The 27,806-nt window shown below is 39.9% G+C and overlaps 1 protein-coding gene across 7 annotated transcripts in view; it reads left to right on the top strand.

Annotated features, from left to right (window-relative positions):
* Nucleotides 1-27,806, top strand: part of LOC106653891 (1-phosphatidylinositol 4,5-bisphosphate phosphodiesterase epsilon-1-like) — a 99,499-nt gene that overhangs the window by 51,136 nt on the left and 20,557 nt on the right. For 4 of the 7 annotated variants that reach the window (XM_014373530.2, XM_023462623.1, XM_014373534.2 and 1 more), the window contains 4 exons: nt 4,142-4,196; nt 20,047-20,592; nt 24,471-24,835; nt 24,938-25,083. In XM_014373530.2, the coding sequence (XP_014229016.1) occupies nt 25,061-25,083 (23 nt within the window). In that variant the 5' untranslated portion in view covers nt 4,142-4,196; nt 20,047-20,592; nt 24,471-24,835; nt 24,938-25,060. The remainder of the gene's footprint in view (nt 1-4,141; nt 4,197-20,046; nt 20,593-24,470; nt 24,836-24,937; nt 25,084-27,806) is intronic. The other 3 variants (XM_014373533.2, XM_023462625.1, XM_014373532.2) reach the window with 3 other exon arrangements.

Raw genomic sequence — 27,806 nt, 5'->3', positions numbered from 1 at the left:
CACGCCGCGCTCGAGCCATCTTCCCATCCCTCTAGAAACCCTCCATCGACCTGTTTTAATTATATGCTGGGTAAATTACGAGTTTGCTCGAGCTTCGACTCTCCCGATAATTTGGTACATTCCACATCGAAACTTACGCTTTATAATAATTGGCAAACAAATGGGCTCGATTGATTCCGAGATAAAACACAAAAGAAGAAGCGGGATCATGAGTCCTTAAATCACTCGTCGATTTTCGAATTGCCGACGACAAATGATGGAAAAGCTGAACGATGATTAACCAAATTTATTTATGCTCACGTACAACTATTCATTTTCGAGCTCGTCATCGTGGATCTTTACTCATATCAGGTAGGCGAATGGTAACGATAAAGTTTGCTGAATATCATCAAGCGACGCGGCAGTGCTCACTCAAACGGGTTCATATTATTTTGGCTGGCAGCGCGCAATGCTCATACGCTCATTAATGTTTTGCAGCGCGGAGAACTAGTCTCGGTCGGTATACTTAATAGGGTTCGGGTCGAGAGGGCATTTGTTAAATGAGCGCGCGCGCGAGTGAGTGAGAGGCAGTAGAACGTGTGTATAGTATAGTTCAAGAGCGCGTGCGAGTGTGCGGCGGCTGGGGCTGCTGCTGCTGCTACTGGTGGCGTATGCATGTTCAGCGATGACGCATGCGACACTCAAAAATAGCACCGAATTGCCGCCTGCATAGGTATACATCGTATGGTCGATGCGTGCTATCTTCGTCGATATCAGCTACCCTTCGACGATTGCATTATTATCGTTTGTTTTGCGGCCGATAAAAATCGTTCGTTTACTTTTGGACTCGTGGGCAGTATATTAATAAGCACTTGTGGAGCTGTTCGATCGCGAAATATTCAACGATGTATACAAAGCTACGAAACTTTGTCTATCGATGCAAATTTATCGCTCGTTTGATTTTACGATGGTATAGATAATAATGGAGCGAGCAGAAAATGTCGATGGATATTATTCAATTGTCGCAGAAGCTAATGAACCACTGAAAAGCCTCTTATCTGCCCCTTTCAGCGACTCGATTCGAAACATTATTGCAACTTTCGCATCGACGAGGATAGAAAATGCTGCAATAATCAGTTGTTGGCGATCTGGGGAACGGAGGCATCGATAAAATCGTACATGCTTACGAATCGTATTCATTACGATTGTAGTGCTCTCGAACAATGGACTTTCGCGCGATGGCCGAACTTAAAGCATACGTGATCTCGCTGTCGAAAGCACGCCGAGCTTGCAACAGCGGGCAATATACACACTAAGCAGAGCTCGATCTTGGATTTCATTTAATTGTACGCTGGAGCTGCATTAAATATCAGAGGCTTTCGACTTTTTCTACAAAAAAATTATACTGGAATTTATAAAATTATATTATGTATGTACAAAAATTTTAAAATAACCTTTGCTATGTAATCAGATTTACACGCACCGCTGCACGAAAGCCCTTAAATGTAAAAATTTATCTTAATATCTTTATAAGCAACAAGGTAGTTCATCCATTGATAATATCATGTGTGTAGCGTCAGTCCATGAAGCTTGTGTATCTGTGCGAGCGTGCCTGTTACCGTGTGCGCTAGCCCATTAGACGACACCCTGCAACGTTTGACTCTGCACATATCGTGTGAGCTTACGCGCTTTCCTGCTTCAAAGTTGTAAACATGAATAGGACGAGAGAGAGAGAGAGAGAGAGGCTGAGATAGAAACGTTGAGAAATAGAGATTAATATGAGCCTGCAGCGCAGAAACCTGCTGACTTTGTCTTCATTCACGCGCCTGCTCTACGGCTGCACTGCGCGAATCGGAAGAAAGGTATATTCAGTGCATGGAGCTGCCTCGAGCCTCGGCTCCGCATGCCAGCTCGCAGAGAACCCAACGGGGCTTATTGAATTAGACGCTGCTTTGCCGCGTTAATGATTATTTCCTCGCTCTGTTTCCCAGTACATCTGTTACAATTGCTACTAGACAGCTAAATCTGTGGCCATACTTTATACGCGTCGAATTTACATGCAATGTGGCAAAGCCCGGGGCTCATTGTGAGACGATGGACGATGCGCCAGTTGATTAGCAAAAATTAACCAAAATATTTATATGGTGTCACAACTGAGGTAATTTACGTTGGGTTTCGTAGCATCCTCTTGTGCGCGTATCGTCGTACTAAAGACACGTATTGTCGTGTCACTGCGACTACATAGGAGAGTGCATGCGTATATGCATATACCTGCGAATAATATTACGAGGGAAAAGGAAACGACGGCATCATTGTTGACGTTTCGCTAGGAAATTGAAATTCTATTCGGCTGTCTTTGTCATTTATTTGATTCTCTCCCATTGTGCTTGGGCTTGAAGCGCTTTTAATTGACATCAAAAAGTTCGACTATATATTGCCGGCACGGGGGCTTTTAAGTAATGTAACTGATGGCCGAATTAAATCGATTTACTTATCAGCAGGCATTCGTTCGAATTGTTCCATCTGTAAATTACTTTTTTATTGGCGTCGGCTTTTAGTACATCCCATTGTTCGTCGATGATTTTAATGAAAAATATCAATCGACTTTTTTAAGAAAAAAAAAAACGAATAATAGATTCTGGTTTTTATGCTCTACAGAATTCGCAGACTTTAATTAGTCGCGCGCCGACTTAATGCGAGCTCGCATATAATGGATTCGAGAGTAAACTCCATCGGACGACATTCGCGAATGAAATCTCGGCGCAGGCGTATACAAGAGATTTATATAATGGGTATCGCAAAACAGAGCCGAAACTTTGCTGCCTCGCAAGCTTGGATTAGAAGAAAGTCAAGGAAAAAACTAAAGCTACACGGCTCGGTGGAGGCGAAGACTGAGCCTCGGATTAGCTGATGCATAATGCAACCGCAGCGCACTTGCCTGGCAAAAGCCGATTTCTCACAGACACTGCCTCGTTGGTTTTCCTTTCATACTTGCGCACATAGCACGACGGGATATTTATATCGTATAGTTATGTACATGTCAATAATGTCAAAGTACATCCAAGTTAAATACGCAGCTATCAAAATTTACATTGCTGACCTGGTGATTTATGCTGAAAAGTTGATGAGTGTAATTTACATTTTTGCATAGACCTTTGATAGCTTTTATACCTAAATTTCCCCAGGTAGAAAAAGTTTACTTTGAGTTTCCAACGCTAGATGGCAATTATGTTTATCTCTAAATCTGAAAGTGGGAAAAATTCTTGAATAACATAAATTTTGCGAGATTATAATTGTCTTTAAAAACATATTCTACTAAAGTAAATAGATCTTGACTATAGAAGAAAAGGTCACCCAGACGATGTGCGAATTTCCAATAATACCCAAAAACTAATATTTCTCAACAAGATAAATGCATTTATACTTTTGTTTACCAAAATAGGATTAAAGAGTCACAAAGCGGATTCGAATGGACTGCCTCAATAAATACGTTCAATAAGTATTTTTAAGTTAGCCCATTCAGGACGGACTAGGTCAATTTTAGTTTATGTCAATGAATTCTGAGAGTATTTCCGTTCTAAAGAATCGCGAAAATTCCACCAAGATCAATGGTCACTGATACTATAGGGAGTTTTTACCAAGGACAAGTTGGTCCAAGCAAAGAAAACAATTCTACTATACATTAAGTGAATTCATAAAAAAGGAGAAGCCTTTTTGAGTGTACGTTAACTCGAGAATTTATTGATTTATAAGGCATAATAAGCTATTAAAAATTTTTCAATAACTTACAATTGTGCAAAGAATTTTTGGAGTTTCAGGGTGAAAATAAACATTGTCAAAAATATTTTCAGCGAATTCTGCAGAATATTCGTCTAAGAAAGCTCCGTAGATGTATAGAGCAAAAAAGTGTTCTTGTAGCTTTTGAAAGGGATATTCAGTCAACTTCTTAGAAAGCGGGTTTGAAGATTCTAATTAATATCCAAAATTTGATATCTTCCAAATTAAATTACTACACATACGAAATTTTGTATTTTCTACAAAGTTGAGTGACATACTGTAATTAAATGTTTATTTTCAAACTATAAAATATTTCTAGACTCGCCTAATCTAACAAGTTTATATCAATTATTTATCTTATAAATTATTCATCTTTCTGTTCTAGGCAAGAAACCGTAAAATCTCGTTGAATTTCTCTCAAAATCAAGAGAAGCATACATGTGAGTTAATTTATCAGCACGCTTAATTACATTGGTAAAAATGTAATCTCCTTATGCTAACCGCACGGGTTTTAGATAAACCAACTAAAATGAATAAAACACGTGTGCTTGCTTCCTTCTTATACTTAATTTTTAAAATAATTAAACCTGCGGTCAGTATAAAAAAATCACAACGCTTTGTCTAAACGAAAAATAAACGCCGACGTATTATTCAAACGCTCCAACTTCTTGTGTTCGACAAGCTCTTATACTACCTTCCTCTTCTGCTCATCGATGAATTTGACAAGTTCGTTGTCGAGTTAAACGCAAGTAACGAAGCAGTTGCGAAGTCATCACGATCATATTGAGAGCTTCAACTAATACTTCAAGTTCTCGTCCTTCCGTGTTCAATTCGACCGCAAAATGATCCAATCAACCAATTATATCTCTTCACCCATGCTCATATATAAGTAACGGCGAACAATGTCGCATTGATTAAACTCATCGTTTACTTGCAAATTTTCACGTGCCATTCGTTACGTCAACGCGTAGGAAAAATTACGATCCTAACACAAATTTTTTACTTCTCCATTGCAAATTGATCGAGTGTTTCATTTGTACTATGGGAGTACGGAATTTGAAGTAAAGTCAATCATTTAAAAATTTTGCGTATGAAGAAAATCAATATTTTAATAACGTTGTAAAAAATTTCATTAAATTTGATGCTCTCAAAAAACAAGAAAGCTTTTTTATCAAACCACAATCACATCGTAGATAGAATGTACATACATCAAAACTCATATCATATAACATGGATATGTATTTTCTTTTCATTTACTTTTGAAAATTGAATAATAGATTCGTTGTTTCAAAACAAAAAACCGAGGCAAAAAAAAAGGAAAATAGGTAGCAAATTTAATACCGTATTTTTTAACCAACAGGAAAATTTTGATCATTGCTTTGAAAGTGAAACATTTTCATAGAAGCTCAATTTAATTTATAAAACGCATTGAATTCTTTGACACGATGAGATTGACGCCCCACAAAAACTCTGAAATAAAGTTTCGAAAAGCAACAGTTGTATAGCAGCAACAGCTACAACGATAAGGTAGCGCCTAACTTGTACTTCTTGTATTGGTCAAAAGTCCAGGGCCAACGGGGCATTTATGAGGCGAGACTAACTTATTATCGATACGTATATCACGTTTGATAGCTGCAAACATGTAGAGTAACGATCCGTTAAGAGTTAAATTTACGAATATATAACTTTTCATTGTGGGCTTCAGTCCTTCTCCGTCTCACTCTTTCCTCGGAGTTTGGTATACATACGCAACTGGGGCTATTGCGCACTCAACTTTCAATCGAATAAGAAATAGTTTGAATTGAGTTTGGCGCGCGCCACGTATAAATGCAAATATTCCCTCGGCTTGGCTTGCGGGTGCGCAAATGTAACTCCAAAGCACACTTTCCACTCGCCCGTCACACAATCTGCATATAGGTGCCGAGCTAGCTAGTGCTTTCTCACAGCTCGCTTCCAAACTCTTCTGCTTCATTGAGCCTGTTTCTCTCTGATATTGGCCGAGAACATTATTCGTTGCTGCAGCTCGTGCAGTTAATAATGATTCGATGAGCCACGGAGCTTGTCAAGATTGTGCAACATTATTCTCAGCGGACCTAATCTTGTTATCGCGAGAACACATTTGTTCGTTTATCCGCTATTTTATTCACTGCTATACACACTACTGCATCTTTGATATTTGTTTGTAAGCATTTGATAGAAAAGCACTGGCCAGTGAATTCAACGAAATAGAATTTCTGTGTACGTTTCTTTTGTTCGCATAAGTCGGAGTCAAAGAAAGAGAAAGAGGAAGTGAGAGAGAGAAAGAGAGAGAGAGAGAAAGCTTGCGACACCAAAGAGCCTTCAACGTATACATGCATTCGGTCCAAATACAGTCAATATCTAAACCACACGCGCATTATGTACGAAGAAAAAACAGAGAAAGAGAAAAACGTAGCTATGCCACAAGTGCAAGTGTCAATTGCGGTCTTGTACGAAACGCTTTTTTCTCTTTTTTTTCACTGCATCAGTTTTGCTTCGCATTGGGCCACTGCTTCTCGAAGGGTAAAGCTCGCTTTGTCCGTACCGTTTTTCGATTCTTGTATCATTCTTGCACTTCTTCAAATAGAAAGTATATCGAAATTGGCTTCTGCCTTTCTTTGATTATTTTCACAAAGTTAAATGCGTTGCTATTCTGAATTAATTTTAAAAGAATGGCTAGCCTTAATGCTTTAAATAGAGTTATTAAGCGATTTTTTGTTAACTTTGCAATCACACGAAACAAGTGACAACCTTTTTTAAAGAATGTTTAGTAAAATTGTTCCATTTAATTATATTTTAATTAAATTAAATTTCAAAAAAATATTTCATGAAACATTCGAGCCTAAACAGACACATTTTTAATCTTAGTAATTTTTTTATCTCTACATTAAATAAAAATTAGATACCTGCTACGCTTTGTCATGGCAACGTTACGTAAACTTCCAAGTAGGCGTTACTTTCATCGATGAGTGAATTTCCCTCGATCATCGAGTATCTGCCACTCGATGACAGATATATCCGTTACCTTGTACGAGTAGTATACACTCGATGTATCAAATTGCTGCTGCTTCATGAAAAAAATGTAACTGTTACAAGCCAAGTTGAACTCTCTCCACTCGATTTTGAGTAACCTCAACTCAAACACCGCCGCGTAACACGCCGAGTAGCAACAGCAGCTTTTTTAATTTTTTAGCTCATTCTCGATTGTGTTTTTAGTGTATACTGAAATGAAATAGTTCAACTGGTTCAGCTCCACTAATGCAGCTGAAGCTTGAATAAATAAAGCTTGCGACAACTAGATCGCATTTTTAATATTAATTTACGTAAAAATAAAACACTTTTAAATTTTTATTAATGATTGGTTGAAGCCGTTTATAAGATAGTATTGCCATAAAAAATTCTGAAAAATATTGAAGTCGGGGGTAGAAAGACTCCTCTTTAGTATAATACAGCTTATTTTTCAAACAATTTCAAAGAAATTATAATAAGATGAGCAATTTTTTGATTAGTACAAAATCTATTCGATGTGATTACATTAATCTACACTGCATTTTTGAAATAATTGGCTTCAATTTTCCTCTCCCATAGCGAAGTACCAAATTCTCTTTAAATTTCCCAGCTGTTATAAGTTTTACGATGCTCCTATCCTCTTTTCCCATCAAATTTTTCCTTTTTCCTCCCCAGCCGCAGTTACCGGTTTTTTTTTAAATAGAATGACGACGTCGGGGGTAAACAGCAGGAGTACTTGGCGGTTTTCAGACTATTATAGATGCTATTATTCTCACTTCGGAGGAAAAAGCGAGGTTTGTGTGCACTTGCACGCATCGCAAGCTTTTGACCTACATAATATAATAACGTTAAGAAGTACGAGGGGCGTATGCCCAAATATTCGCGAGACTCACTTTTATCCTCGTCGCTGAACATTTTTTCCTTTTTTCTCCTTGAAATTTTCCCGTGCAGCAGCGGCCAAAAGGCAACACGGGTATTGTACATATCGTAGGGAAAACGAGCTTGCAATAGGCGTACTCGAGCGCTGCAAGCTATGTAATAAAAGTTAGACTACATACGCCGCCGAGGCGCGGTGATATCGTCTATACCCGCGCCTTAAATTATTCTAAAGTATTTAGCTACGAGTGTTAATCGAGTTAGTAGAATATTAATTTATGCACGTCCTAGTTCAGGTGGCGCGCGCTGGAATTGCGTATATATGCATGAAACCGAGATAACTCGAGCCAGCCAAGTATTTGCCACCCAAAAAGCTCCAGCATCGCAATTTACGATTCAACCAACTTTCTGCCATATTGAAACTTTAGCGGGAAAATTTTTATCGAGCCACCAAACGCCTGGATGCATATATACAATATATGCGTAAGCTTGACTCGTAATCGAAGCAATACTCTTCGATGCGGCTGTATATGCAGGTTTCATCGTGTACACATGCTGCTGTGCGCCAGCTAGATAGTAACAAATGAACTTGCATGCAAACACATTCTGTCTCTGTCGACTTTTATCTATGTACGCTTATGTTGCGCTAAGTCAGCTTGCCGCGCTGTACGCCTCGCTCGTGCAGAGGGGAAAGGGGGCGAAAAAACCCCTGTACAGTGTAGTCAGTTGCAGCGTGGCGCAGCATCGGAGCAATTTTGTAAAAGGATCACGTTTATCTGTTCGTGTGTAGGTGCATAGTACATACATATATACAACACGGATACGTACGTGTATTTATGTAAGGGTGTGTGAAGAAGCATATTATTACGTGCAGAGTCGCGCGAAAAATATCCTGCTCACACAGGTATACATGCACGTATACGCACACGAACAAAATCGCTACTGTTCCTATCCATTCGTATTTATGTACGCGTGATATTTCCGTCGCTAAATAAGCAAGCTTTACACCGTTGAATGTTGAGCTTCTTACTCCTTATTAACATAATATGCGGCATTTCGTAGTGTACGCGACTGAAATCATATTATTTTCTATTATATTATTTACTGAGAAACGTGAATTTAAATTCATAATGTACCAAGCGGTAAATGAAAAGAGGCAGGGTGACAGAGGAGGATTAATTCCTTTCGCATATTGAAAATGGATCGACCGCTATAATTACGGTTCATTTGAAAAGCTTTACCGAAGCAGATAGATGTGCCATTTAGTTGAGAGGATAGAGGAGCCAGTTCCAAAATCAAATTTTCAAAGGGCTTTTTGGTCCTCTTCGGAACATCGAGATGAAGATGGACATCGAGCTTTCTAAATGAATATTCAGTGGAAATTTCAGGACACTGGAGATAACCGAAACAATTACACGTCCACTGTCGTTCGAATCTTTTTTCGGATAATGTAAATGTAGACTTATCGTAGGAGCAGCGCATCCCTAACAATAATTCGATCGAAATAACAATTAATAAATGAAGTAATTGATTCCGCGAGTGGACATTTGCGCGTGGGCAAAATTTCGCCGTTTAACAATGGAAACGCTGAATCGGTCTCCAATTGTCTGGTGGCATTTAACGATACTTTTTCAAACGGGAGCATATGCGAGGACAAACTGCAAACACGTGTACGCACGCGCAGACGATGCGTGTGCAGGTAGTGTTCCCCGGCGCGGTCCTTAATAATTAAATGCAATCAAACCGTACAAAGTCAGCGCGCGTGTGTACCTTATACTGCATACAACTTCATTCCACGAGAGACAGAGAGAGAAAGAGAAAGAGGGAACGAAGCCAGCGAACGAGCGAACGAACGAAACGAGTAGGTTGCGCGAGGTAGGAAAAAAATTGAAAAGAGCATCGCAAGCTCTCTCTCGTGGGTTTTTTATGCGACTCATGCACGGTCACGTTTTAATGAAATGAAAACACTCGATATTCCATATATATATATATATCGTACGACGGCTGCATGTGCGTACGTCGCGACTCGCAAATGTAAAGTATGCAAAAATGAAGAAACAATACAAGTCACGTAGCGCCAGTAGCTATACTAGAAAATTCAAACGTTTGCTCGACGGGGGCAGGCCGCTGGGTAAATAGCGCAATGTTGTCGTTTGGTCGTTTAATTTGAGGAAAAACAATCGATAACCGTCGTGTCGGGCCAAGCCAATTGCCAAGGTTATGGATTATTAAACGGCCCGAGCGCCGCTGGCCCATGTACGCAATATATAGCTCGGGTGTTAATCCAGCAGAGATTACGCTCGCCATCTCTCGTGTTCTTCTCTCTCTCTCTCTCTCTCTCTCTCTCTCTCTCTCTCTCTCTGTATATATCGTATGGGTGGAAGTGCTGTACGGGGAACGAAGCCGGAACGACGCGTATACTCGCTCAGCGCTGATGATGATGTCGATGGTTGGTTACGTCCAGGTTTTGCATGTTCATGGGCGCACACATGTATATACTACTAGGCACACACACACACACACACTTACGCACCGACACGCATACACGTTCGTTCAAGAGCGAGGATAGTATAATATAATTAATTTTAATTAATACAGAAGAGTCACGCGTGAGTGCACGTGCAAGAGCCTTTCCGCGCAGAGAGAGAGAGAGAGAGACCGACGGCGCAGACCGACGCACGACCGACGCAGAAGCCCCAGGTACACACGATGGATGCATCGAATTATTGGATATCCGGTGCGAGAGGCGAGCTGCCGAGTGGGCTTACCCCATATACATGCACACGCGTTTACATAAGAGGCAGGTCGTTCGGCGAGCGCAAGTATTTGTTAATGCGCCAGGCCAATTAGCATAAAGCCACGCGCGATGCGATGCAATGCTAGACGCCGCTTGTGGCCAACGCGAAACTCGTCGCGAATCGACTTTCGAGCTTTGCGGTGCTGCTTCGCTCGTAGCCGAGCGCCCCCCCCAAACCATTACATTCTACCGCCGATGTATAAGGAGATGAAAATCGAATTTGACATTAAGGATAATGAGAAATCGTTAGCTCGTTAAGAAAGTTTTATCGCGGCTGAGCTTTTGCGGCGCCGGAGCGTGGCCACGCGCCGCCGAGTCGTCCGCGTTGTAACACACCCGCTGCGGGCTCGGGAATCAATTTCGCTTTAAACGAGCCAACGCGAATCGAATTCGCGCAAAGACTTTTCCGTGCGCTTCGACTCTGCCGCTCTGCCACTTTCGACCGACTGATGAGGTAAATAAAATTATGCTCGTTGGCGTGACGCTGAAACAAAGTAAAGTTGCCGCCGCCGCTGCCAGCTCGGCTCTAATTTCATTTCGCGTCATTTGAAATTATCAAATACTCGACGTAACGCGTTCAACCGATGACTTTGACATTCGGCTCGTAAGAGAATGCTCGTTTCGCATTGTGTTTCGACGAAAAGCGCCCGAGTCGCCGAAGCGACGGAGCCGACTTTCTGAAGCTTTTGAAAAATGGATCGCGAGCGTAGGAATAGCTCAGTTCTCAAAAGAAGTACACTTTTACCTTTATTCGAAATACTGCGGACGAAATATTCGTAGCGCACGTGCGAGCGTAGGATAACATCGAAAATCGCTGAAAGCCGAAACGTTTCGGGTAATACTATCTCAACTATCGAAGTGCTGCGTATGTATAACATTCCAAACATCTTATATGCAAGCTTAAACATTCTAGTACATATATTCGCTTGCAGTATAAGAAACTTCCATTGCATCGTATTTCTATCCAACTACAAATAAAGCAAAGTGATACGTACATTTTTTGTTTTTATATGTTTCTCGTTCATTTGAATGAATAAATTTATCTTATACATTAAAAAAAAACAGAAAAAAAGACGGACAGAGTTGTGCCTGACCTCACTTCAACTGATATTAATTGAACCCCCGTAATTAAAAAATTTTTTTGGAATCCATCAAATATTGAATAAGGAATATTTTATATGTTATACATTTTTTTCCTTTTACTTGAAATCTACTAGTATTTTTCCATCGATTTTTACCAAGTAAACATAGGAATTTTCTGAAAATATTCTTTTAATTTTATAATGGTATTCTTAAACATTATTACGTGAAATACCGAAATAAGTTTTCCTATGTTGGCAAAAGTATAAATAAATAAATAACCTCTTATTAACAGTTTTCTTTAAATGCATAGAAGCATATTTCAGTCATTTATCTTGAGGTTGCATTATTACAATCCTTGTGCTAAGCTTATTCCTTTGACTATAGCAAAAATAAATTTTTTAAAAGTTGATATCTATAAGTATAAAGGGAAACAATTTAAATTGTTCCAAATATTTTATATGATTTCAAGAGAACATGTAACATAAAAAATTCAACCTTCTGTTTATTTAAGTTTTTCCTTTTTCATTTATTTTTTCATTTTACTGAATGCCGTTCATTTCAGATAAAACTTATTGGAAATTTGAGTAAAAATCTCAAGTCAATGGTTGAATAAATATAGTACGTTTGGTTACATAAGTTAGAAATGCGATCAGACCGACGAAACTTATTATCGCGTGGGGGTGTTAGTTTTCAGTTTTAATCTTAATGAACCGCAAAAACAATGTTATTTTCTTGGTGAGAATTTGATCTGGAACGTTTCCTTTACAATTCACTGACGTCAGTTAACACAGTCTTATCACGAAAACAGTTCCACTGCAAGTCGTGCTTACGATATCTTCGTTACAATATTTGTGATTCAATTCTGCGCTATTGATTTATGATTTAACCAGAACATAACAGAAACTTTGAGTATTTTCTCGTGGAAAAAACGGCAAAACCTGGAAATTGGCATTTTTCATTTTAGTTTTCAGGATAAGGCGACGCCTTCGCAAAAAAACGTTGAATTTTGAAATCGCGCGATAGATCCATAGGCGGCGATACAAAGTGGTTGCACATTGCCTTGATAACAATCCACACGGTAAAGCAGAAAAATATGCGCACTGCGTTACAGTACTTGGTGGATAATATCGATTATGGACGCAAAAAACCGATAGCGTGAATAAACGACGAGGAAGACCGGAACTTGGCTGACGGAAACCAGCCGTATGATAAATGCACTACGTACATGTCGGGGAGATGCCAATGTCGAGCTGCTGCGGAATCTGTGCCAAGCGTTGATACAGACTACATGACTGATAAGGCTAAGTGAAACACGCGATTTGTAACAACAGAAGGATTTTATCTGTTTCGATGTTTCGAAACAAATGTTCCGTGGACTATAAATTGTTGTTCGCTTGGAAAAGGGAGGACTCGCGAAAGTCGAGCTAAATTCAAATTAACCGAATGCATAGCGATCGGGTTCGCGTTCGAAATTTAAACTTGACGCGTAGAGGAGTTGTCACGTGACTCAACGAATGTCGGACACGATAAAAAAAATTCGATCCAATGATCGTTTTGGTCGAAGGGAAAAGGCATAATTCTTGACGCTGGTCGAAGTCCTGGATAAACCGCTGTCGGCCATAATGAAACGTAGCCTAGCTGCCTCCAGCCAGGCAATTAAATGCACAACAAAGCAAAAGTGCCAAATGCAATCAACGCTCGGCTGCAGCTCGGCAATTGACTCGTTCACACGTGCAGGTGTACACACGTTCTGCTAGCTCCGCACGAACACATCATTACACGTATCGAACGTATATAGCTCGACGGTATACAGTCAGCTGCCATTGGTGGCTAGTGCACACACACACACACACACACACAGTGGGTATAGCGGCGCGCGAGTCCGTCTTGGTAATGGCTGGACACACAATGGTCGTCTCTCGGCGTCATACACTTTGAACTACCGCTGCTACTGGTGCTGGTCGAATTACAGCAGTGCCACATGAGATCGCAGTTGAATTAGCAGCGGCAGCGGCAGCTAGGGTATATCGTCCGATCGGACCATCCGCGCGCGATGACGTGTGCGTCCTGCGCAGCGATTCACCTCGCGCGCGATGGTGAGCAGTCCACCCGCACATCTATAATGTACCTATATAATGTCAAGTCGGCCAGCCCTGGACTCGTCTCATTTATTTTTTAATGCTTAAGTAAACGTAATAATTGATCGAGCGCTCGAGTGCATCCATATATACATGTCCTAACGCTATACGCCTAATGACCATCTATAAATTATCCCCAGTTCATATAATACGCGGGGATGCGCTTGTAATTACGCGCTGGGGGCCGTGCATACATCGTAACACAATGTCTGACTATACTTTACACGACAGATATACGTATGCGATTCTAATTTATAAATTGAAATCGGTATAATCGAATTGGAACTTCATTAACGATTGGGGATATGTAAGTCAATAATGTAAGCCCAGAATTGTTTCAGCGACACGGAATAACGGTCATATATATAATCCGCCACATGAATAAATTTAAGCTCGCCAATTTGAATATGCACGTTACGAAAAATATCAACGACAATAATTCAGTCGCGCTCGACGTTCGCTCACATGTACACGGGAAAAACCGATGAAATAATTCAGACAATTTTCAGTCGTCGTCGTCGTCGCGAGCACGAAGCTGCCACGAAGTTGCTATTTCTGCGGCCTCGCATATTCAATACGTAAATGGTTCATCTATATTCGCGCGCTCATGATGCGCGGCGCCTCGCGTCGGTTCTCGCTTCTTTATGAAAAAGTAATCAAAAGATATATTCATGTATACAACGAGAGAGGGCGCGAAGACAGTTAGCACGAGTTTTCTTCTTTTTTTTCTGTCTCTCTCCTTTTCGCTCAGCCGTTTTCTACCCTACGCGACGTGACGATTGTTTTGTCGGGAAAACTTTATATCCTAAGAATATTTTCTTTCTTTCGTTCCTTTATTTTTCGCATTTATTATTTTTACAGGATATGAGATCTGAATACTCAAAGTTCTAGCAAAGTTATCCAAAACTTCAAATACAAGATAAAAAAGAAATCTTGAACCCAGCTGCCGTAGCGACTTTTGCGCTTGCAGTTGAAGTTTATTCAATTATATTGAATTTTTAAACGAATCAACCAAACTTATTTACGTTGAACTCCAATTGTCTTGTCGTTTGAATGAGGTTGGACGGAAAGATGGAACACGAACGCAAGCTTTCTGTATTGATTGCAAATAGTACGAAAATATCGTTAAACATGAAAAATTATCTGAACATATTTTTACATAGATTTACAAAAAAACTTCACCTCTCTATATTTAAAGCACATTCAAATTTATCTACGTGGCACCAAAATATAACCCTGCAACTATAAAGCCAAAGCAGCTCTATCTTATATTCAACCCCAATTTTAAATAAACAAAACAGTTTTCTGTTTCTCTCCCTCATTTTCTCTTTCTCTCTCTCGTCACATTTCTTGATTGTAACAGCCTTCAGTGACCACCGCGCTGCAGTCTGCAGGTCAGGCTTTAACTCGCACACACCCTTTATAAAGGTCACATATACCGAGGCATTCTTTATTTCGGAGTCGACTAAATCATAATTTTTCACTCATTCCTTAAAAATCGGCGTCGGGATGTGATTGATGCTGATGGTCTATCATCAACCTATCGGCCTGTCTTGTTTGATATCCTTCAGGGTTCCTCCCCGGGACCGATTCTCTTTGCTGTCTTCGTAACATCTGTGGAACTCTCTACCTGATAGTTTCGCTATAGTAATCTGTACCACCTCTACACACCACACTATTGATTTTCGCCAATTGCACATTATTATCAACTTATATACTGTTTACTTTTTTGTTATAGTAATTGATTCTTTATTATTTCTTTTCTTTGGGTTAAGCTTTATTAATTTGCATATTTTTCTTCTATTATTTTGTAGATATTGGAATTATTGTATTGCTCCTGTACTTACATTTAAGCCTTACGGTACTTACACCGAGTCATAATCAATAAAACCTAGTTACAATCAATCTTTTTTCCTACAAACAAATAAAGTGTTAGTTTGACATAGTGTTGCAAATACACCAAAATGCAACCTCAATATTACATAATCAAAGTCTCTTAATCCCAGTACTTCATGATGATATAGATTGTGTTTTTTGCCTTCATGTGATGGTTCACGTTTAAAATTACTCGTATTTTATGAATCAGATCGAGTCGTCGTCATCATATACCAATACTGAATCATTATGGCATCTTTCACATCGTCCAAATGTCAATGTAAAGCTCCTCTACCGTCACAATTGCTATACGTCACGCGGGAACATAGTACTTGAATTCATTGTCTAAATTTAGAGCTTGCTGTGTTTTGAACTATGTGAAGAGAATGACAGATAAGCTCGCAGCTTTGAATTCTCGATCGATGATATTTTTACAAACGATCGATCGGGCTATTGCTTCGTGCGTGTTGCGATTTGAATTCTGGAAATTCTTTCGAACCCCTTCAGAGGAATCTATAAATAAGCAGCCTCCGAATTAATTCATTCATCATTATGGTGCATTTTCTAAAAATAAAATTTTCACTCGAATATGGCTGGATGGGACGTGCATTGCTGCAGTTCTATAAATGACCGAAGTGTCCGCACTTATGGCGTGCAATGTTCGTCAAGGCCGATGCCAAGTTGACAAAATAACTGACTGGTTAGTTTAGCTTCATTAAATGTGAACGCAGATGAGGCTCCAGCTTAAAGATGTGTATGTATATATACAGTACGCGCATGTGTGAGTGCGTTTTCATGTGCGCGTGTCTTTGAGCTGAGCATTGCCGCGAACTTTGACGCTCATGATCTCGTTACAATGTTTAGAATTATGCCCTGCGGGAAGCTTTACGTATACATACAGATGCTGCCACTGCTGCTTTTCCTGCGCTACCAGAATTTCACCCTCTCTTACTTGCTCGAGTGTCCATGACAGCATATATTCACCTAACTTATTTATTATACTATGACCACATGTTTATACTTTAATTCGCATATAGAATTTTTTCCCTTTACTTGCTTTGTTGACGTCGTGGATTAACGTCAACAGTGTATTTTAAGATTGTGACCCAGCAATCGTTTAATCAAATTGATGAATTTTTCATAAACGTGCATCGCAAGTTCAATCTGTCAAACAAACTTTCGTTATAAAATTATCGAGGTCAAACGAATGTCAGATAAAATTAATGCCAATTGAATTTTTCTCTATTCAGAACGTTCACTAACGATTGATTAGATTTTAAACATTGAAATGCTAAATGAAACCAATAATTCTACGGCGAAACACGAAAAACACGACGAACGGGTCAATATATAATAGCGTTCAAACAAGTTTAGCCGATTCACCGACGATGGAATTATTATAGAGGCAGGCAGGCAGAAATGATTCGCGGCTCCGTGAGCAGCTCGCATCGGCAGACAGGTATAGTGCAGCGGGCCGCGCGCTATTCGAACCACACACGTTTAAACGATATCGGTGGTGCGAGCGAGCTGCTCGCTCGAAACTTTCATAATATATGCTACGAATGAAAAGTAATTGGCGCGTTTAGAATCTTTCACGCGCAGATGTGCGCGCGCGAGCTTTTCCTCGCGTTTGTTACTCCCTCCCCGACTCTTTCCCGTTAATGCAATATGATGGTGTGTATAATGCCGCGCCTCTCTATACCTATATATCATCACGTGTATACTCGCTCTTTCTCGCGTACACACACAAACTATTACGTAGGATGTGTAAGTTGAAAATGAGTTTAATTGTCCGTCAGTCTTGGAGCTTTGCTACGTAAACTGCTAGATTTATAGAAATATTATTAGCAACGTTGAGAAACAGCACCGGCTGCGAGAGAGCTTTAATGAAGTGGCAGATAAAATTTCGCAGGCCCCGTGTTACGGAGCTTTCTTGCAAAGGCTGCTCCAGAACTATTTTGCGCGGGTAAACGAGCGATATTTATCCCCTCGAGACGCAGTACGCGCAGCTGTAATTGCTACTTTGCTCTCTCGTGCCGTGTATAGCGAACGGTCTTGCAGCTCATTCGATTATTCGCAAAGCTCTGCGTTTTTGAACAGCTCCGCGTACGCAGGCTAATATGCTGTTGCAACTGAGCTTGGGCACGAGAGAGAGGGAAAGAAAATGAAATTAGTGAACGAAATAGCTTACAATTCGCTTTACTTTGTGTGCATGTATAATCTCGATATCTGTGCTCGAGCACATTACTCGAATTTCAAAATTGTTCATCGGATGAAAATTAATTTCTGTTCCAAAAATACGAAAATTCTGGGATCGCCCAGGCGGTCTATATATAAATAATAATGCAATATGTACACGCGGGATACCGCGCGTCGTATGACGCATTTACTCGTGCGATTGCCCAGCTCCCTCCCACTCTAGCTCGCCCCTCGCACTCTGCCTAGCTGCTCGTATCAATTTGTAAATTACGACAAATGTGTATGCTCGCGCACGAACTCGCGCTATACACTGCATCGTGTATACGGAAATGCATTACAGAAAGGGACGCACAGAGGAGCTTGCGCACCCTGATAGTCGAGTTTGTAATATCGCGGAGCTCCATATGAGCGGGCTATAGGAGCAACTGGCTCGGTTTACTTAACCCCCTTCACCTCGCCATCCATACATGCTTATTAATGTGTATCGCATGATATAGTAAACTCGTTTTAATTGAGCTTTAATTACTCGTACAATCTCTGCTGCCGCATCCTCTGTATTTTCGAAAAGCCATTTACTACATTAATATGTGCGACGTTACGAGCGCGCGCGAGGCAATGTAAGTCACTGCGGAGGCTGCTCAAATGCTGTACTGCCACTGCAGCTATGTGCTGTACACGAATGCCTTTAACTGCGCCAACATGTGTGCATATACACGTGTCGCACTTCCGACTAGTGGAACTTTTCTTACTCGCCATAACGCTCGGCGAGCTGCGAGCTTGCAGAGAGAACATTTCGGTCTATTTTTCAAAGAACAGAGAATTGCGTGGGAGAGAGAGAGAGAGATAAAAGTGTCTTTCTCTCGATGTATCGTTGCTGGCGTGCAGCAGATTGTTGATAAAAAGAAAAAGTTGCCGCGTTGAATTCGAAATTATTCCGTGCGCTGCTCCGGGAAAATTCCGACACACTTTTTAATGCGAGTGTGCGGTCGTGTGCGACTATAGAAATGCAAGAAGCAGTTCAGCGGCTCTGTATAACGTGCCATGCGCGAAAGACTCGAGCTTTTGCCCGAGCTCGAGGAATATTCTTAACCCGATATATACAACGGTAACATTTGTTACGGGCTTGAATTTCAGATGGACTGGCGCGCTGCTGCTACCTTTTCTGTCGCTCTTTCGTTCTACTGCATGTATACACGCGCGTTTGCGAGAGTCTTGTTTTTCGATAAAAATTCGAACGTCGAGCTATCCGTGAGCAGTGGCAGCGGATGAATAATGGTTGAAAAAAATAAATGGGTAAAAACGTTAAATACCACTCGATGCGAGTCGGGGAAAAATGTCGAAAAGCATGGCACTGCGTAATACTCATCGGTATGCAATTTTGCGGATTAATGCGCGCGTTTTCTCGTTTTTGTATTCCTTTTCTTGGCTGTTGGAAATAAGCTGAAGCTTTCAGCCGATGATTCGTCCCTAAACGCGCACAGCGCATCTCGTGCGTGTGGATGTGTACATTTTTCATCGCTCGAGCGCATATATAGCTCTCGATCGACGAACAACGCAGCGGGGAAAGAGGTCAGCTCGATCGGCCGCCAGCGCCGCTTTAGAAGCGTATTCGCGCACTGCGACGAATAAAATGAAAAGGAAGAGTAGTGCAGCTTCGCAAAAACAAAAAATCGCTATCAAGAGAGAAACAGAGACAGGACAATGTATGTATAGTCAAGGAGGCTGCCAGCAGCGTCATTGCATACACTGGTCGATTTATTTATTTTATTTCATTTTATTTTTTCATTTTTTTTATCGCCGTCGTCGTTGTTATTTTGCTACAGCGGCAGCAGCTCAGCGGCTTTGGATAGCAGTAGTAGGGAAAAGCGCGTTCGCTTGTTGCGCGTTTCGCTCACGCTTCGCCGAATACGTTTCAATTCAGTAGGTTTCACAAGCAGTATAGAACTCACGTCTGTTATATAGCCCTGGTATTCCAGATTGTAAAATTGATTATGGGTTTCCTCGAATACTCCGCGATCCGCAACTGCGAGTTTATTAAGTGCCCCGGCGCTTTTGAATTTGCGCGCTCAGGTGCATGCCAGACATTGTCGCGTGGCCGAGCCGCCGTTCATTAATGTATGCAAGCGCTCGAAGCGATGCTCCGGCGATATTTCATTTTTGGCCAATCGAGACAAATTATCGCCCGAAGTACGATGCTATAATCTTTCGGGATATAATTTCATAATCGTCGCGATGCTTTTTTCTCTTGCAAAATAAAATAACTAATGTTTGATCCATGTCGGCATTTTGTTTCAGAAGGCGATGGGCTCGGAAAGGTTCAGCGCCAGTACAGAAGCAGCCACAGTCGGTAAAAGCTGGAACGGCCAGGGCAACAACACGAGGCATCAAGCAGAGAGGCTGCTATTCGGTCAATCGCAATTAGACGGCTTCACGGGCGAGGAAGCGCGAAGCGAGAGCAGCGTCAACGGCGGTGGCAATTACACCGACCAGATGTAGGCGCGCAACGGCCTCAGGTATCCTGCTAGGGGAGGGGCCCACACACCTAATACGCGCGTGGGCACCGACGACAAAGAACGTCTCGACTCGAGCCAATCGCCCAGAGACGAACGAGAGAGAGAGAGAGAGAGAGAGAAGCCGACAGAGAGGACCATAGACAGGAGAGATCATTAGAAAAATTGCAGAGCCGGCGAGAGGAGATTCGCGCAATACGATACCGTCTTGCTCGCGTGTGTGAGTGTGTGCCAGTCTTTATGTGACAGACGCCGCCGCCTCACCACGACGTCCAGGAAACGGTTAAGCGTCGTCCTCCACCCCACGTGGCCTGCGCTATTACCTGATAAGGTATATATTCATGAGACACATCTTTCCTTTCCCTCCATTGCTTTATCTATGATTTACGGCACGATGAAAAGCTTTGAGAAATTATAATTGACAATTGAGCGCGTAAAAAGCGACTAGTACAGATTTACGATTCTCAAAGCAATAAGACCGAGGATAAGCTTGGGAAATAGTGAAAATTTTAGCCTGCTGGAGTAAAGAAGCTGCGGGAAGGGGGGAGGGTCAGGTTGTTAGGCGAGCTCAACTTCATTCTCGCGCGCATAAACCATTGTTATAAAACGAACCACATCTTGGATATAGTTTACGACCCTTGATGTAAGTTAGCAATATATATACACAAGCTGCGCGTTTACGATATAATACTATACGTGTAGTTTAGCTTTTACGAACAAGAATGTCAGAAATTTATAAAAGTTCGTCAAAGTTTTCTCTCAACTTGATACCTTGCAATGTGCGTGAGAGCGCACAGCGTCTGTGCATGCCTACGTACGATATAATGGATGAGCTCCAACGACATTATACAAGCATTATATAAGTACATTTTTTCGAAAAAGTTGAGCCAAGTATTTTTGATGGCTTTGTTGTTCTTTTGCTTTCGACTGTGTAAAGTAGCAACTATAGCTGCTTGAAATTTATCGCGATATTGCGTCGCTCCTGTGCGCTCGCAAAGGCTTTTCCATTGCATTATTGAGGTACGAAAATCCAAAGAAATTTTGAGACGCATAACTCGGCCGGGCTTTAAAGAAACAGAGCAACCGAGCAGGAAAATTCTGGCTAAATTGTAGCAGTAGAGAGCAATAAACGTGCGTATACGTGTATATTTATAAACTTTTTTTTCATTTCGCGGCCTGTAATAACTTTGAGTGCTTTTGAAGTAACTGCGAAAAACACTTAAAACTTATTTTGCGAAAACAATGTTTTTACCGCAGCAAGATGTATTAAGAATTATCTCAAAAACAATAACTTAGAAATGTGTCACGAAAATAAAAAGTTTTATGCCGAGATGACTCTCTCGTAATACCTTTACCCTTGCAGAGTATCGGGGGTATTAAAAGTGCAGAAAACACTAAGGACAGTTGGCACAGCCGTTGCCATCGAAATCCGCAAATTGGCGAAAAATATCGAAAGTATACGTTCGCTTTCAGGATCGAAAAATTTATTCATAACAAAAAAGTTTATCGCGTTTTGAGAGTAGAAAATCATTTTTGATGTGCACATTATCCACAAAGATTATAGAAAAAAAACTAATACTATCTTTTAATTTCTCGGCTATACTTTCCAAAGGTTATCGATTTAATAAGGTTCACAGTAAGATACCCGATGAGAGATTATTTTGAAATCAAACTTACTTTTCACTTACTCCTCAATTATTTACTGCATCAGGCTTGAAAGACATCGATGTAGTAAGTCGAGGGTAAATTGTTCGACTTAATGATAGGCTAACTCTTGAATTATGAATACTTTATGTTACTCCTATGCCGGCTTTCATCTCTATCAAAGCCGTCAATTACTTCTGGATGAACGACCATTACACCGTGATCAATTAAACTTGAACAACAATTTGTTAAATTTTCTTTCAGAATGTAATGATTTTAATCGATGTAGCTAAAACGTATAATAACGGCGAATCTCAATAAAATATAATAGAGTTTGAAAGAAAACTTGGCAAAATTTACAAGAGTATAATAAAAAAAGCGTTTACACAGCTTTTCGAAATGAAGCTTTCATAAAATTACATTTTTACATGAACTTCGCTGTCTCTGAAAATGGAATCAAAAATCAACAATTGACTATAAAACTCACTTTTCGCTTTATTACTTTTTTCTTGCTCGGTAACATTTAATACAGTCGCTGTTAGTCTGTTATCGAGACCACGAATATATTACGTAACGATTGATTTTTGCTCGAAGAATTTCACATCAATTTCCGCAGTCATAAACCGCGCATGGCAAAATAATTGATTTATTCTATTCCTTTCATCAGCTTTTGTGCATCAGCCTCAGCGTAGTCTCGTTTTCCTCAACAAATCTGATACGTCTCAAATAGCTTTTTCCAATAATGTGTGCAACGAGTTCAGTTCTGTATAATGCATTGCTATAGGTTTCTATGTCGAGTCACGCAATTACAACTACCATAAAACACGCTATATGTTAATGCTTAAAACATAAACTACGTAGCAGTTTAATTGTTCGATGCAGTAAATCATTATTAATCTTGGCTATTTAGAGCATATTAGAATATTTTTAAAAATTATCCGACTCAATTTTCCACTCCGCCAGTTCTTTTTTCGCGCCAAGTCCATAAAATATACGTATATCTTTGGACAATGAGTCCTTAGCGTAACATCTGTTATAAAGCTCTCTTGGTTCTGGATCGTTCATCATTCTCCGTAAGCCGCTCCAAGCCAGCGTGAGCGTCTTGCGCGCGAGTTTTTGTATACCGCGCACGTATATACGTATATATTGCGAGCGCACACGAACGCGCGACACAAACATTTATACCATACGTGTCAGAAGCGAATGCATGTATATATAAATACACATCAAAATGAAGCTTTGGCAAGCTGCTGGCACTTTTCAATTATTCAATCGATATGACGCGCTCCTCTCGCCACTCTTCTTTTACTCCTCGACAAAAGTGACATGGGTGACGCGTAGCGCGAGTTTAGCTTTGGCCGCGTGTGCTGGTGCGACAAAAATCGATGACATGTCAGTTCTGTAGAATTGAGAATAGGCACCTCCTGCATGCATGCATGTGTTTGTGTGTGTATATGTGTTTACGCAGTGTAAACTCAAACGGAAATGTAGGTAGTTCCGTCGGAATATGTGGACCAGTAGGTTAAACTTTGGCTGCAGCGAAAGTATGAATGTTTTAAATATATTTGTACACACACGTCGAGCTTACAATTATACCCGTTCGCCTTTACTCTGGGAAATCGACGCTGAAGCAAAAAAAAAAAAAAATGAAAGCAAAATAGAGGCTGGCAAGAAAACAAAGAGATGTATCCGGGCAGATACTTTGTCGCTAGATGAAAGCTTTAAAGCGGCACAGTTCCTTTGTGCAAGCGTTAAGAGCTACATTAATGTACGCGCGAGTTAATGGTCGATGTACGTGTGGCTAGATCTATGTATATATAACTTGGGGGGGCAGAGGCTGCGCATTGCACACGGCTGTGGCAGTGCAGGTGTACGGCTGCACATCGTTGTATACGGCCCACGTTGCTACTGTTGCTTCTTATTAACGCTCACAAGCATAGTCCGGGTAACGGTAAAGTACAGCGAATGCCATGCCCCGCGCCCATACACACACACACACACACACACACACACACACACCGTCTTGATATACTCTCTGTGTGTGCGCAATTGAGAGGCGCTGCGTACACTCGGCGCTGCGAGCTGCGCTTATCATGCAGCTGATGAGTTATAGTTTTAATTGTGGAACACTTGTTGTTCTACTTTAATTGCACTTCTCCGCGCATTCGAGTGCAAGTGTGCAACTTTTCTTCACTTTTACTATATATTCAAAGCGTGTTCGCTCCGAAGCTCTGTGCACTGCGCACCCGCACAACTCGACGTGATCCTTATTTTTTATTGCGAAAATTTGAATTTACTATTTCTAAAACAAACGACTTATTGGCTTGGGTATAATTTGGCGCTCTGACAATTGTTGCTACCTCGAAATATTAAAATTCAAATTTCAAATACTTGTCAAACAATAGCTAGACACGATAGGAAAAACAATGAATATACAATAAGAGCGATTTAATAATTGCTGATTTTTCAACTATTTCATTTTTATTTTTATTTTGAAAAATTGCCCAAAACTCATTTTTAAGAAGTGAAGGCAAGCATAACATTATGCTTGTGTAATGTTTACAGAGCTGGAGAGGCGGCAGCAGCCGCAGCTGCCTCGGAGCTCTGAGGAGCTGGAGGATTTGCAAAAGCTGCTACACTTCCCGGAGGAGGTGGCGCTCAGATTGGCGGAGAGCGAGTACCAGCTGTTCAGTCAAGTGCCACCGGAGGAATATCTCCGTCACGTTTTGCAAGACCTAACAGCCGCTCAGCAGCGCCAGCAGCAGCAGCAGCAGCAGCAACAAAAATACCGCGAGGAGAGCGAAGCCGAGCAGCAAAATTTCGTTGGACCAAATTTTACCCACAGTTCGACGCAGACTGAGGATAAGGATTGTTGGCCTACATCCACGGCCTCCGTCACCGTTCAAAGCCTCATTGATCGTTTTTCCGACGTAAGTAAAATAGCGCGAGAGCTCGAGAGCAAAAATGTTAGTAGTAGCGCTCGATTTTAAGTCAGACGGCGAGACTTTACTTACCCTCTCTCCACTTTTCAGGTGAGCACATGGGCGTGTAACGTTGTTTACCATGGAACGACGACTGAAGAACGCCAAGCTCTGCTCTCGTGTCTGTTGAGAGTAGCTCAGACGTGTTGGAATATCGGCAACTTTAATTCCGCTATGGAAATAATTGCCGGTCTTAAGTGAGTATTAAATTTTATTTTACATTTTTAATTTTATTTTAGTTTTTCGAATATTTTTAAAAACTATGCGTGATATGCGCGAGTCACACATGCGGTACACATATCATACACAGTATCAGTACAGACAAAATGGACGAAAGCTAAATGAAATGAACTCTCCAACTTTGGTCGGAGTTGCGCAGAGTCGTGACGTGACAGACATAAGGTAAAGTGTGAGCAAAGCAAAGAGCTAAAAAAGCTCCAACTACTATAAAATTACATCACATTCCACGTGAGACGACGAAAATAGCTGAGGCCGGTGGGTAGGATATACCTCCATGTAGCTTTCACGAACCAGCATCGTAAAGAGTTGCTGAAGATCGTGGCTACCTGTGCACTTTCAGCTGCTATTGAACGTCAAATGTGAAAGTTTGGAAAACGAGGTTTGAAACTAGAGAAACCTGGCTATGACATTTAGACGAGCAAAAGTTATATTTTTCTTTCCTCGCTTTACTTTCTTTTTTTCGTCTTATTGTATAAATTCGAAAAGTTATTGCATTGAAATATGTGCAGGAAATTGTTGAATAGTACAATACTAAAATCACCAGCTACTAAAAACAATAAATTTAAAAAAGAAGTATTTTAACAAATCATTCATTTAATCGTTTATTATTATTATCATCATATCTTTTTCTAGTTCATGAGAGTCAATCCCTAAATCATCTAATATTTTTTCAAAAATTTTTCTTTGTGTTGATTAGTTTATCTCTATTCTAGTGCATATTTTTTAATTCGGCATCTACGTATCCATTTCAATTATTTTCCTAAAGATATTTCACTTTTTAAAAATGGATATATCAGAATGAAAATTATACTTTGAAAGGCATAAACGGTTTTATTTTGGACACAAAACCTTATAAAAAGCTTTCGAAATCATATTTAGTTTTCAGATACACAGAACAAAAAGCAAGATGTTAAACTTTTCATTTTTTTAATGAACATTGTACTGGCTCGTCATTTCATCTTTTACAATTATGCTTCATAATGTTTGTCTGTTGTCTCGACATAATTAAAACTTTCGTATAGATCATCAAGCGCAATTTCTCATTGGTATTGAAAAATTGCGGGAATCCAATTGTTGCATGTGATCAAATCGATTGAAATGTAAATTGACCCATATATAATGAGACACAAAGCTGTGCTACAGAAATTCCCATTAGTTGATTGCCAATATTTCGCTTGTAAAGGCATTTATATATTGCATAGATATTGTAACAAAGTTCACCGGGTCAAAAGTACTTCGGAACGTTGCTGGTCTCCCGGGAATTTGCACCGCTAGCATAAATACGTATATTCACTGTCTTGGTACTTGGTTTTTTTCTATTTGGAAATGCGACTTGCTTATCGTTCTGTGGTGACAAAATTTTTCTTGTTCTTTCTTTAATAATAGTTAAATTATATATTCTTAATCACACTTGACATTTAATGCAGTTGTGGTAAAACAGAAATATCTTTCGAAATAGTGTATGATAATAATATTAGTCTTATTTTTTGCCTGTAGATTGAATTTTAAAAAATCCTGTGAAATATTTTATAAATACTAAGTACTGAGGGGCATTGAATCTAGCCCTCGTATACAAAATGACTCCCTGCATAATTAACAGCGCTCTTGATTTTCTTTACCTTTTTGTGGAAATGAAATATTGCTTTGAGTTCAAGTCATGCAATTGATGATACCAACATTAGATTAAAAAAATATTTTTTGAATAATAAAATAGTATGTTCGTCAAAATTAAACATTCAATATTGATTCTATAGCTTGCACAATTTAAATTTCAAATTTAAAAGCAATTCTGATAACCATTTTTCTTAAATTATGTGCTAGGACTTATACAAATATTTTCATTTTGTCACTTGCAGTTTTGCAGATAAAGGGGTACTCGCCATCTAGTGGTGTAATGGTTAAATATTTTAAAATATTTTAAGCTGTCTGAAACCGCATTTGTGATTCCAACATTCAATTAGGTAGATACAAAATGAATATAAGTTCGGGACCCTAAACTTTTTTGTTGAGCTAACAAAATAGATTTCTGTTGTTATAAACAAAGATTAGAGTTAGCGCAGCTAAAATTTACATTTGACAATTAAAAATTTATTTTAAATATTACAAACATATTTTACGAGTTTTTATTTACTTATTACTTACTTGTTATCTACTTAATATTTACAAATTATTATGTTATTATAACGAGAACATAAGAACACATCTTAATAAAAAAAGAAAAGAAGGCATAATAAGAGGAAATTGAATAATTTTAAATAATGAATAAAATATTCTTTTATTGTGAAAAGTAAAATTATTGTACTACTTTTTTTTACTTAATTTTGAGAGTATATTTCTTGACCGCTGTAACACGAATTAAATTGATGCTCCGTAATTCAACACCTCAGGAGTATCGAGTACCCGTATGAGAGGAATTTTTCTTAAAATGCGTACTAGGAAGGGTATACTGTATTTTCAATTTGAAACTGAAATAAGCAACTCTAGGTTTAGCTGAACTGCCATGAACTTGTATGTAAGAGAGCCCAAATATTTAATCTACCAACGTGGACGCCATTAGACCGATACATTTCCGACAGGAATTTTTCTCACAGGATCAGGTCAGATATTATTATTTATTAAGGGATAAAAATGGCACTCACTTGAGTGGTGCCGAGAGTGAAAAAGGAACAGGCGACGTAGA

Source organism: Trichogramma pretiosum, unplaced genomic scaffold (genome assembly GCF_000599845.2).
Source record: "Trichogramma pretiosum strain Unisexual culture from Peru unplaced genomic scaffold, Tpre_2.0 scaffold11, whole genome shotgun sequence".
NCBI lineage: Eukaryota > Metazoa > Arthropoda > Insecta > Hymenoptera > Trichogrammatidae > Trichogramma > Trichogramma pretiosum.
This window is presented reverse-complemented; position numbering and strand designations above follow the sequence as displayed.